Source organism: Temnothorax curvispinosus, unplaced genomic scaffold, assembly GCF_003070985.1.
Source record: "Temnothorax curvispinosus isolate PA1 unplaced genomic scaffold, ASM307098v1 QBEX01001498.1, whole genome shotgun sequence".
In the NCBI taxonomy this organism is placed as follows: Eukaryota; Metazoa; Arthropoda; class Insecta; order Hymenoptera; family Formicidae; genus Temnothorax; species Temnothorax curvispinosus.
Genome location: NW_020211278.1, coordinates 1623681 through 1637383, shown reverse-complemented (window position 1 = coordinate 1637383; position 13703 = coordinate 1623681). Strand labels below are relative to the sequence as shown.

The following is a 13703-nucleotide window of genomic DNA, read 5'->3' as shown; positions in this document are numbered from 1 at the left end:
ATTTCTTTCTTTCTCAATGATTTTATTATATAACTATTCGGAGAACTTGCGTTTCACGTTGCCTCAACATCGAACTGGAAGCTTTTGCGGGCCTGTTTATGTAATTCTCTTACGAAATATCGAACGTAATTATCTCGTTCGATCTAATTCTCGACTTGCAGCGCGTAGCGCACGTGCGCGCTAACGTCAACGCCGGGCGTTGAAGCACATAGCAGAATACACGTGTACGTAGTTGTGAAGAGAGTCACGCCACATAATCGTCTTTCAAAGAGATGCTGTAACCGTGTTACGTTGGAGAGACGTTGACGCGCCGTGCTTCAAAATGAAATGGGATGCCATTATTCTAAAATAATTTTATGATAATGATACTCTCCATCAGTGGCATTCGGCAAAACTCTCTGTCGATATTAAAATACTTGTTAAAATATCAAAAACTAACTCCTAATGAATAAAACATTCTGTGAAACAAAAAAAATAAATAAAACTTTGAACATTCAATCGACGGAGAGAAGATAAGATTTAGACAGAATATATATGCTTATTAATATTAATAACATTTTTTCTTTACGAAAAAGATCGAAAGGATTAACGACGTTGTTAAAAATGAGCCAAATAAACTACGGAGAAATATGTACGGTTGAAAATGTGCATTTCTGTTCACGAAAGTGAGTTCGATCGTCAGCCGTGACGCTTTTGAAGTTATAACTTGTCGATGACGTCGGCGCGAACAACGTGTGTTGCGCGACATATGGAAGGCACAAAGTGATATTTAGCATTGTACAATAGCGAATAAAGTGTAGGTGCAGCGTGCATACGCGCTAATGAATTAAGATCTGTGTCTAACCCAACTAGCTAGTTCAAACCACGAAATTGCATTAGCAGCATCATAATTGTCACGAAAGATAAATTGCGAAAAGCGAAGTCTACGAATTTACCGAAACATAATCGTGACTCCTTTCCCTTTTATTCGGCCTTTAGACGTACAAATTACATTTCAATTAGTGAAAGATCTAATAAACACACAAAGATCTGCTAAGTAATCAGTCGTCTTTAAGCATAGTTTTTATAACGAAGTCAATGGACACTCGTTTTCGAGATGGCCTAATATTATTCCATTAGCAAAACGTTCGTATTGCGTATAAAGAAAATATTTTAGACTGATTCAAGAATATTTTGAGAATGAATTTAAAAAAAATTATCGAAAGAAGGTTTTAGTATTTTTTGATTCTCGCATTTTAAGCTTCGACTAAAACTTCTATTAACAAGTACTCGATTTTTTATTAATTAAGGAATAAAATTTTATTATTATTTGTATTCCAAAATTAATAATTCGTAAGAAATGTTTTCGGAGTAAAATATGACAATGCGGAATTAAAAAAAAATCTTGTTTGAGAAACTCAATTTTATGTTCGTCGGATGCATAATTTATCTGTAAAGTATTTTTATTTGGTCGAGAAAGAAATTCATATTACCTGGCATACCTGCGTAGCACGTACGCAATGAAATAAGAAAAATTAATTTCTGACTAATCGCGCACGGCTCAATATTCCATGATGACGTTATGAAATATCTTGGAAATCGATTTTATAGCTCGGGAAATAATATAGGAGACGAGTTTATAGCGGGCCTTCTTTGTGAAAAGATATTAGATATTCCTCGCGCGCGAGCGCATTGCCTTCATAGAATATGATGTGATTTATAATGTAATATTGGCACGAGTCATGCATAAAAGCCCAAGACTTCTCACGCGGGAGTAAATCTTCGTCTTAGAGGATTAAAAGAAGTTATTAAAAACGCACGTGGCTTTACTCTAAAACAACGATATCAAGTGGCTCTTTGTAACTGTACTGTAATAGTGTCTTTATGACTTATATATACGTATATACGTACAAACTTAGCTAAATTACTTTGTATAATTTAATATACTTTATGTAATCTTTATGATGACAAGTATATGTGTGTATGAAAGAAATTCCATTCAAATGCATAATAAATGACACCGCCTTTTTGTGTATTTCTTTCTACTTTTGCCACAAACACTATTTTCTCTTTACCCTGTGCAACCACTCTTCTAATTTTTTTTCATCTTCATTTATCTTTTAATATTACTCTTTTCTCTCTCTGTTTTTCATCCATCCTTATCACTGTTAAGCTTTAAAATTAATTTCATTTTTTCACGAGAACCTTTTTCGTCTCTGTTTCCGTCTCTTCCATCTTTTGAGCCTTTGGGCCTTTCTGTCGCACTAGTAATTTAATAACTCGTGCAAATGAAAGCAAAGAGACACGAACATATTCCGCACCGAGCACAAAAAATATAATAATAAAAGCATATAGAGTACGCACACATACAGGGTCATCGCTGTCGCGAGATTCTTTGGCTTTGATAATAATTTTCGATGTACCAATCAAAGAAAACGTTTCGTCGCTAGATTTCTTATTTAATAGAATTTTTTTGGCTTTAATCTTCTAGCCGGACGGAAAAGGTACATAATTATTTCACAGAGCAACGACGGTCTCGAGAGAACTGTCCAATAGTAAAAATTCCGATAATCGACGATATATTATCTTCGCAAATTCAGCATCCGGCTGATGAACGTGCGAATCTCGACGACACTATCGTCCGCTTTAATCTGCCGCTGCCAATCGCACTATATTTGTTGCAGCATTGAGCACCAAAGCTGCTCAATGCTTCCCACGTGCTCCATGCACGTCCGATCGCCTTTATATCGGTATTCATTCGCGGTGCACAATGTCATACTTCAATCGAATACGTAGGGTTCGTTTTCGCGTTTCAAAAGCGAAACCATCGCGAAACAGAAATTCTCGTATAATATCACGCAAGCGTGATTTTACGTGGTGGAGAACTTTCCTGGAAAAGGCGCGCGTATAGAAATTCATAAAACGTTCTTGTTAAAAATACGAGTATTAAAAAATATTCTACGTTGAAAATTAAAAGGTATTCAAAATACATTCCTCAATTATTAATCCCAAAAAATGCACTCTATTTTCGAGCAGGCTCCACTTGGAATTAGTTTGCGCAACGTGTTTAGGTGTTGAAAATAGTTCTATATTGTTATTTAATATTCTGCTCGTGTATTGTGTGCGAAACAATGCGTTTACCGGCAGCAGAAATAAGATTTTATCACACATTGAAACATTTTGTGATATTATCCTTAACGTTTTCATTCGTTGGCATTAATTCGCGAAATTGAAGAATACAAAGTGTCGTGATCACTATAAGTCCTTATCATCATAACGTCTTATTTGCTGAAACCGCTTAACTTTGCAACAACCAACACGCTGAATATATGGTAATAATATGCATAATGCATAACAATGTGCATTTATTTATAGATCGTATAACACGTATTATCTGCGTATATGTAATATTTTTCTGCAAATAGCTCTGACGTTAGTTAACAAAAAATGCAGGCGTGTCTTTGTGAAGTTGTATCTAGTTCGAAATATAGAGACATATACATGTGGCGCAATGTAAAACTTTTGTCAGATATAGCCATTAAGTTTCTTATTTATAAATACGTCCATGATGGATTTAAAAATAGTCAGGATTAATAATGGAAAGACATCTTTTAAATAAAGATTGATAAAAATTGTTTTTAAGTTCGATAAAAACTTCAGATTGAAAATGTTCTTAGATTTTGAAACTTTTTTGCTTTAACGTCCTGTACATAGTCTCTTAGTAAATAGGCTTTAGGAAGTTTAAAGGGATTGTCAGTGTAGTGCGGTGTCAGTTGTATCTACGTATCTCTGAGAGTCCGTGATGTTGTTACAGCTTAAAAACTTTAATGAACAATACATATATCAAACGTAAGCTCGAATAGGACATGTTTAGATGTAATCCTAGCTGAATGACTCGACATTTCAAGTTACAGTTTAATTATAAAATTATAAATATAAAGTATTAAACAGTAAGTATGAGATTATACGACCGTGTAAGATATACAATCAAAGGGAGAAAACGCCGTAATCGGTCAGGACTGGATCTTGCTTGTCCGAATAACATATTAATTCTTGAGTGACTTTTTACGTACAATTTTTATGCCCTGGCAGACCACGCGCCGTTACTTTCGGACATAACGCAGTCTCAACCAAAGCCAGAACGATATAATCACACAATTAAATTGATATCAATTTAATTATATTAAATATACACAAGAAATTTGGAATAAACAAATATGCGAAAATTTGCTCTAGTGCGAAATTGCACTAATATATGCATCCCGTAATTTTCGCATATTTGTTTGTTCCGGATTTCTTGTGTATATTTAATATAATTAAATTGATATCAATTTAATTGTGTGATTGTATCGTTCTGGCTTTGGTTGAGATTGCGTTATGTCCAAAAGTAACGGCGCGTGGTCTGCCAGGGCATAAGAATTGTACGTAAAAAGTCACTCAAGAATTAATATATTATTCGAGATCCAGACTTGATCGATTACGGCGTTTTCTCCATTTGATTAAAATAATAAATATATATAAAATAATAAATATATGTAAAATAATAAATTATGAATATTGTATATTAACTTTAATATTAAATATGTCACGTACAACATTAAAAGAATTAGATGTAAAATGTAAATGTGCTTGATGTGTTATGGATCGCGTTCAATCGCGTTAAAAGTAAAATTGTTCGTAATTATTTTCCTAAAAAATACGAATAAAAATAGTACGTTGTATACAATATTTACATGCATAGTACGTTTTATCTATATTAAAAATCAACAGTTTTAATAACGATGTTTGCGAATATGGCTCTCGAGTCCGCAAAATTCTCACGAAAGTCAATAACCGGCCGCCACGTTCGGTCCAATTCACGATTCATATAGACGTTATCGTCGAAAATGAAAATAAAAATTGTCGAGTACTTCGATAAAACTACGTCAAAGTTAAATGAGATCGGAAGCTCTCGATCAAACGCGGCGACGAGCCGTCAATCGAAACAGCCGCGTCCGTCGAAGATATTGAACGAATGTCGATTGAATCGCTTTTCCTGTGAGATTGGAGAATTCTTATTTGACGTAGATTCCAGCGCGCAGCATGGAAGCGCGATGAGAGAAATTATGCCTATAGAAATTATGCAAAGCAGCGATCTCATTTTCTTGTGTCAAGCTCCCTAGCTCTCTCTTTTTCTTTCTTTCTCCTTCTCACTATTCTTAATTCACATTTTCTCGCAAGATCACCGTTGACTTTCACTAGACGATCGAAAATGTAAATCTCACCATCCCTTCTAGGTGATACGCTCGTGATACGCTCGTTTTTAGAGTTTGTACCTCCTCCAGAAGAGATAATCTCGTGGATGATTCAGTCGCAAATTTGTATTTCCGAGAAAAGCCAGCGGCGCCTCTTTCAAGCGTAATTTTCCTTGAAGAAAAGGGCGAATGATTGCTTCGATGATCGATTGCCGGTGACACGGTTCTTTCAACTTTTTTTTTCGGCTTATTTCGCTTTCTCATCATCATCTTTTCAGCTTATTTCTCGATTTTCTGTTCCTCAACGGAACACGCTCAATCGCGTCCAGAAGCCGTTTTTTTCACGTGCAGTTATTGACCTACTAAATTACCGTATGCCTGGATTCGACGATGTATTCTTTCTCGGGTGTGAGATGATGCACGATACCCGGAAGGTCGACAACTATGCCAATATCTAACCGGAGAGAGAAAGAGAGAAGGAGAGGAAAAGAGAGAGAGAAAAAAGGAGGTGACTGCCCGCCTTTACGATAGAAGAAAAAGAAATGCTCGTCGAGATATCGCGAGTTTTGCTCTCGGCGACGCTTTATGTCGGCTTTTACAATGGCCCGTACAATTTGCCGTACTGAATACGAACGACGCTGTTCCGCACCATATACCGGGGATCGCAGTCAGCCATTTCTCAATTCGTTTCGACCTGAATCTCACGTCTCTCTTCCGAGCCGAAGACGCGACCGCGTTAATGCCCCCGCAATTATATACGATCGTCATCGTTGATTCCGTCGACGTCGCGCGTCGTAGGAAATCGTCGTCGTTATATCGACATTTCCGACACCGACATCCTCGATATAAACGTAACGGCGAATCCGATGGAAAGTCCGACGAGACGGAAATAACGTTAGACGGGGACAATACCTCGATGACGCAGTTAATGCATTCTCCTGATAGTTCGCACGTTACCCCGAGTTTTACAGCTCCGCGCTCGCATTACATTCCGGCTCGAGCTTTATCGGTATTCTAGAGGACGAAATACGCAGGTTTTTTTCCCATCACAATCTCGATATCCGCGCTACGCGCTCACGCCTCAATGCGGGCTTTTAGCTTAATGAGAGAATGAGAATGGGTCATTAAAATTTGCTCGAGGTCCCGTTTTAAGTCCGCTGTCAAACTACATAACGTTTTCGACATCGACGTGGGCTTAATTCGTAATTAGAAACGCGCGACCCGTAGATTGCGATCCGTAAGTCGCATAATTACGTTAATAGCATAAAATTCTTAGAGATAAATTACTCACTTATTAATTTTACGAATCGTCTGCTTCAGCGCAGGAAAATCCGGTCGGTCCGCGGAATCTTGCGCCCAGCATCGTCTCATTAAAGTAGCTACCTATAAAACGAGATTTATCTTTTAAATTTATGCTCTTTCTCTCTGTAAAAATTCATTTTAAAAGAACGGGCTACTAATAACATATATGTTAATAATACATCAATAACATGAATATTTTATGGTGATATGCTGTTGATAATGCTAATGAACGACGCATTGATTATCATGAGCAGATAAATCTCGCATAAATTAATATAAACGTAAATACACGAGGGCATTTAAAATATTTGCCAGATGATATTTACCTCTTCTTCAACGGAAGCTTCGTCGATTACAGGCCTTAAGGGTGAACTGCCACCTCTTCTGACACCTTCTACTATTTCTGCAACAGAGACGAAGCGTGTTGCGTGGTATCAAAGTTCACAGGGCAATGTAAAAAAATCTTTTCATGAAAACGAAATAAATAAAAAGAAAGAAAGTGCGCGGAAAATAATCCGCTTGTTGAGCGTAAAAATATCGATTGGGACGCGTGACTGTTATAGGACGTGATAACGTGTTAAAAGAATCAGTCGACGTAATACCGCGAGGTATTCCGCGATGTGGCAATTACTCAGAATTGGAGCGTCCGCATGCAATCGCGCGAAACTACGTTTATTCATGGCTCAGTGGAGTAGTCCGCGCTTACGTCAGACAGCGATGTCCGCTTAGCGCGAGGAACTTTCTCCTTCGTCTCCACCTACCATCGTGCTTCACTACTGTCCACGTATCATTTCAAAGAGCAGCCAGCTACAAATTTTCCGTTAACCGTTTGATCTTCACGGGTATAATGTCGTTCGTATCGATTTTGTAGCGCATCTAACCCGTATAAAAATTTTCCAATAAGATAGTATATTTACAGATTGACGTGGACATCTCGGGACATCAACGAACCGTGAAATTGTAATACGTCTGTCTTATTGAGAATAATTTTTATTTCTGTCGAGAGAAAGAGAGAAAAACGAGTCGGCTCTGTGACTGTATTTAAATGTTATTCTCTTTGCTTATATAAGGCACAATTTATTTCTATCTGACGACATAGATTTCGTTTTACGAGGATTATACAATGTTTGAATGAGTGTAAGTTATAGAATATAACTACCGGGACACCTGACAGAATTGTCGACTAGATAAAATTTCAAAAATGGCATTTGCAGGCGTTTACATTTTACGTATATGGCATACGCCAAATTCACAGGTAAAAATCGAATGTCGGAATGGGATGGAGGTCAACTTACATAACACCTTACGTTCATGCCGGAACTCTGTCCCGGCTAACGCTGATATATTCGTTCTACAAAATCACGGAATTAATTAAATGGTTTTCTGGTGTAAACGTCATGAGCAACGTCACGAGAAACGAATTGAGGTAAAATGACAAAGGGATGTAAATGTATCAATGATAACCGAATTTAGTTTTCTTTTATAACTTGTACGTATAAAGAAGCGAAAATAGAGTTTTATCGTAACCATCGTAGTTATACTTTTTTTTTTTAAATAAAATCAGTTTTATTTAATCGTCGAGCTGTGAAATGAAATGCAAGCCAGTTTTCGCAATTAAAAAGCGATTGAAGCAATACGTTTATTGATAATAACGTTCAATTTACATCTTTGCTTTTTCTGTTTCAATTAATAAACTTCTCTTCAATCTTATTCTTTTTCTCATTCAGAATTTTATTTGAAATATTGATACGTGATGAGCAAAACTGAAATGATAGATATAACAAACAATAGACCTAAATGAAAATTACATGGAAAGATTCCAGTTTGGATGATGTTTCATAGCCCACGTGGCAAAGGAAATATTTGCCAGCACTTCACATGTAGGATCTTCAAATAGATTCTAGTTTGATTCCTGTATTGTATATCATCATATATCATCGTGCGTTATGCTCCTTGAATACTCGAAATGAAAAATTCCGCTAAATTAATGATATACAATTTCATGAAAAAGAAAGGAACAAACAAGGAAATTTAAAAAGAATAAAACTATTGTAATAAAGAATATTTTTTATAAACCAATAATTATATACGTAGTGTAAAAAATACATGAAAAGTACAAATAACATATATATAATTAACAACGAAAGAGCATCGAGTTGTAACTTGGTGTTAATGTTAATATATTCATATATAATTTAAATTAACAAACGTTTCGGTCAACATATTGGACCATCCTCAGTGTCGTACAATAAATGTCGCATTTTGTTAATGTTTGACATATCATTGTAAGAGAACACATATCCGATAATGCTGACTCGACAAATGATCGACGAACCAAGCGAACCTCATGTATGTATAACAATTACTGTCTGGTTAGCTGGTTACACACCGATCTAATTTCATATAATCGTAATTTGCAGCATGACGCACACCGAAAACAACGAACGTTTGCGCTTAGTTTTTAATTTTAATTTTTTGAACGTGTAATTTCCGTTTTCTATGTTACTCTGATTTTAACAAAATGCGACATTTATTGTACGACACTGAGGATGGTCCAATATGTTGACCGAAACGTTTGTTAATTTAAATTATATGTGAATATATTAACATTAACACCTAGTTACGGCTCAATGCTCTTTCGTTGTTAATTGAAAAATCAATTGAGCCGTAACTAGGTGTTAATGTATATATATATATACATATATATATATATATATATAATTAGTTAAAATTATAATAGTAATAATGATAATGCATATCTCAAGTTTTAAAAATCTTATAATGTGTGCGTGTGTGTATGTACGGGCGTATGTATGTCGAAAAGTACTAACAAATTAAATAAACAAGTAAACAATTAAATAAAACAAGTAAAATATATTGTTGTTTATTAGAAATAATGTAAAAGTTCCATGGAATTCAGTAAAAAAAAATTGCAAAAATGTGAGGTATTTTTTGAACTATTCTATATTTCAGTTACCTAGCGAGGCGTTGCATATTTTATAAAATTCCTCTCCGGCAACACGAAATCAACATCAATTTATAACATGTACTGTCTAAAATGTCTATCTCTTCTAATGAAATTCTGCGCACTCCGAAACGCGCAAATATGTCACAAAGTGCAACTAATTTTGTTCGAGGTTAATACCGGGTGTTATATTCCGACGGATCTCTATCCTCAGGAGCCGGATGATACGGCCGTATATAAATGCGCTTATATGGGATAATTAATTGCGTATCGAATTCGACCGCGACTACAGAAAACCGAATCCGCTGTCGTGCGTCAAGGACAACGGACACGTACTGTGTCTGTAGATGTCCTCGAGGAACAGGCTGCAGGACTCGCAGTTGAGGGTGCAGTGAGGCCTGCGGACCTCGAGGAGAGGGCTGACGGCCCTTCTGGGACTGGTCCCGCCGTCGGGACTCGGCCCCGGCACCTGTGGCAGGGTCAGGCTGCTTGTGCTCGAAGCGTTACTTCTTTCCGCCATTTCGTCTTCGTCCTCGAAGAGCCTGGCCGTCGATCAAGGGAAAGCCAAACTGCCTCGCCGGACAGCCCTTGAAAATTTACCGTCGTGATATCGGATTTTTCTTCTTCGTCCTCTCTTCCTTTCCTTACTTGGTGTACGTACACTGCATGCATGTGTGCATGTAGTATACGTACGATGCTTCCGCCGAGTCGGCATACTCGATAAAAATTTTATTTTATTCATTCGATAAAAAGTATTTTATAATCCGCGAACATTTCCAAATTCAAGATAATCCTCCGCGCGAAATTTCGCGGTTGAATAGTCGGATGCGGTATATCATGCGGAAAGTTTGTTCGTGAATGCGTCTTGACAAATAAAAATTGTTGGAAAGTGTTCCCCGATCATTGTGACGTGTGATGAAAAGGGAAAATTTAAATAAAGATTAGAGGTCAGATAAAGAAAAAATTATTATGCTCTCCGGAGCACGTTACCGAGAGCAGATATAGAAAATGCAGGTAGATTTAAGTCATACATTTTCGTGATTTATGTATCATGATTTCAAACGGTAATTCTACTGAAAATTTGCATAAATAATATCTAGACCGCATAATTCTATATATATTTTTTTAAAGATATTTAAGCTTAAGATATAAAATCTAACGCTGGAGTTTAAATTGTCGAAATACTGATACATAAATTTATGTCACGCTTCTCTGCATATAATTATGTTATGTTAACATGCATAGTAATATGTATTTTATTGTGTTTATCTTGAATCTAATAACAAGTATTTTATACCGAATTAATTTTCATTTGCCGTTTAGCATGCAAGAGAAAGTGTACATGCAAGAGAAGTGTACTCGATGCATTGCGTAAACAGTATCTCTGCAAGCTGTTAAAACATTTATCTTTTAACCATTCTTCTTTCATGTGTGTATTTACCTTATTTCGTTTAAAAACACGCGCGCGTATTTTGCAATGAGCTAAAATAATATTTATTAGGTATCAAACCGCTTTATTTGTTCAATTGCATTAAAACTTTAAATACTCAGTTATTATTATTATAATTGCTTATAGTCACACATTGGTATTTCCACGACTAGTTTCTGCAAATAATAATTGTTATAACAGTCAAATTAATCGATCAATTAAACGAAATTAAGTAAACAAAATTTTTATTAAAAATTTTTTATTAAAGTCACGTTTTTATAGAAAAGTATAGTTTTATTAAAATATGTATCTAACAATAATATCTAATGACGAACAAAAACTATCACAGCACTTGTATTTCTGAATAGAATCTCAATTTTGTGCTAAATCGATTTATAGAAATTATATTACAGAGCTAATGAATGAAGCTATTATCCGAAAGCTTTCCTCAGAGCGCTCGACATTGAAACGCGATGAGCGTCTTAAAGTTTAATTCGCGTGTAACGATATTATGGTCGATTTATTCGACGGAATTTCGTTGAAAAGTTACGTCTTGGTGGCCTTGGAATCTCGCGCTTGACTTCTTTCCTCTTCAACCTCTTTCCGTCATCTTTATCTGATCGTTTTACGTCCAACGACCCTGTTTTTGTTCGAGAGTTCACGAGTTCGTTTCGAATTTTCGCCGAGAGACGCAATTTCCGTGAATAGTATAGCCATTAGATCGAATTACACGTAATCTCCGTTTAATGACTTCCTGGTATTCATAGTTGGTTCTTATTTTAAGATCGTCTTAAGTAATGTCTTAAGATGCTATAATACAGCTTTGTGATTAGTTAATAGCATCTTAAGATCGTACTTAAGACGGACTTAAATATAAGATTCAACTATGAATACCGGCCTTAGAATATATTCAAGACTAAAAAAAAACAACGTTAAATTGCCATCTTCACTTAAATGGAGCAGTAAGATAGAGAGCTACCGAAGGTTACCGTAGTAACTGAAAATCAATAAGAAACAACTGGTTTCCGGGAAGAAACTCAAAAAGTAACAAGCCACTTCATTAAAACACCAAGCGCAAATACCTATCTCCGCTACACGTAAAGCAAAAAACTTTCCGGGAATCACTCGGACGGACCATCCAATTCGCTTTAAGGTTTAAGTGATAATCCGCAGATCCTCTTTTGCCTCAGAGGAATTTCGCATTAGGGAAACACTCGCGCTTATATCGCCCTTTCCGGCCGGGTCCACCTTGGATCTTTGCTCCCAATTCCACTGACCATTAGACTTTATCCTAATACATATGCCGGCTTTAACTTTACAACACCACTATCATTATTACAACACGCCGTATTTTTCCATGGGACGCGCGAACCGCAAAATGTTCATGAAACGAGGGAATTGCTTCGTTCGTGTCGCCGTTTCGCCGGCCGCCGAAAAATGCCTTACAAAATTAATGACCACAAGCCGCGAGCTCGTAACCTCGATCCCACCGTCGAGTAAATTAGCACGAATGCATTTCACCGTTATTCTCCAGGAAATAAAGTCGGGACGTTTCGCGAGTGAAATATTCATGGTACAAGGAACTCGACATTAACGTGGATATCGATATTGGATGTGATCGTTATATAATGCACATTTATCTCTCGGTTTACCTCCCTCTGGGTTTATGCAACAGAAAATCTGAATATTAATATAGAACTCTATTGTATTAAAAATTAGTGTAAGTAGTGTAAAATTCAAAATAAGATTCTTATAGATATCTTTAATCAAATATTTTTTCTTGTGGAAATTGTTGTGATCCGTTTATTTCTAAGCCTGAAGCTAATGTCTCTCTTTAAAAATAAAAGTTGTATTTTCCTCTGGGAAATCCTAGGAAATACGTTCCCAGGACGTTCCCAGGATTTCCATCACGGCCGCATGCACGAGAAATGCGAAAGGAAAACTTCAGAAGTAAGAAGAAAAGCAAGGACAACATACAGAAACTGAACTACATTGTAATTTCGCACTGTTGCAAGCATGCAGTAACAGGACAATAAAACGACACGTCTGTCGCGACAAAAAAGCACTCGAGAGCGAGGTGTAAAAAATAAAAGTTTCGTTCGCGCGACGCTAAGAAATCGAGGTGGAAATAAAAGGTTGTATAGTAGAGCGAACGGCCGGTGAACTCGCGCAGGAAATGCAGCAGAAACGAGTCGTTTACGACGCTGTCTGATCGGTTATGCGATCTATCACTTGTCGGATTACCATGCGCGCTACCTCTCGTCGAGTTTCTCGTAGAGTTTCTCTCGTCGGGCTGTCAGCAAATCGTACTCACTTTCACAGATCAAACCGCATCGTACGTATAGATGTGAAGTTAAATCCACTAGTGATTCAAGTAAACGAACGATCCGACTCGGGCTAATATTCGTAACTGATGCTGAACACACTTAATAAACCTTTGATCTGCGAGTTTACACTATCAGCGGTTTACTTTGCGTAAAAGAGAGGACCACATTATCAAAAATTTGCTTTCAATGTCCGCGTCGTCAATTAAGAAGTTATAATAAGACTATAGGTTGAAAGCTTTTTAAAGAAAAATTAAGAATTTCCTTCAATAAGTTTTTTTCTAACTTCTTTGGGGGAATTTACTTTCTTTAGCAAGAGAGCTTTAATACAGACGGACTACATTCCGTCTATCGGGGGACCTCTATGGTTAGTGGCCCCTTTTCCTTTAACACGGTCACCGGGATTTATTTCCGCGCGCTGCTTTCCTCACGTTCCATGATGCAACAGTAATTGCTTCCGCTCGGCTGTA

General features: G+C 36.7%; 1 protein-coding gene across 7 annotated transcripts in view; it reads right to left on the bottom strand.

The window, feature by feature from the left end:
* Positions 1–13703, bottom strand: part of LOC112464556 (atrial natriuretic peptide receptor 1-like) — a 94455-nt gene that overhangs the window by 22040 nt on the left and 58712 nt on the right. For all 7 annotated transcript variants that reach the window (XM_025031642.1, XM_025031656.1, XM_025031650.1 and 4 more), the window contains 2 exons: positions 6842–6918; positions 6505–6596 (listed from right to left, as the gene is read on the bottom strand). In XM_025031642.1, coding sequence (XP_024887410.1) covers positions 6505–6596; positions 6842–6918 — 169 coding nt within the window. The remainder of the gene's footprint in view (positions 1–6504; positions 6597–6841; positions 6919–13703) is intronic.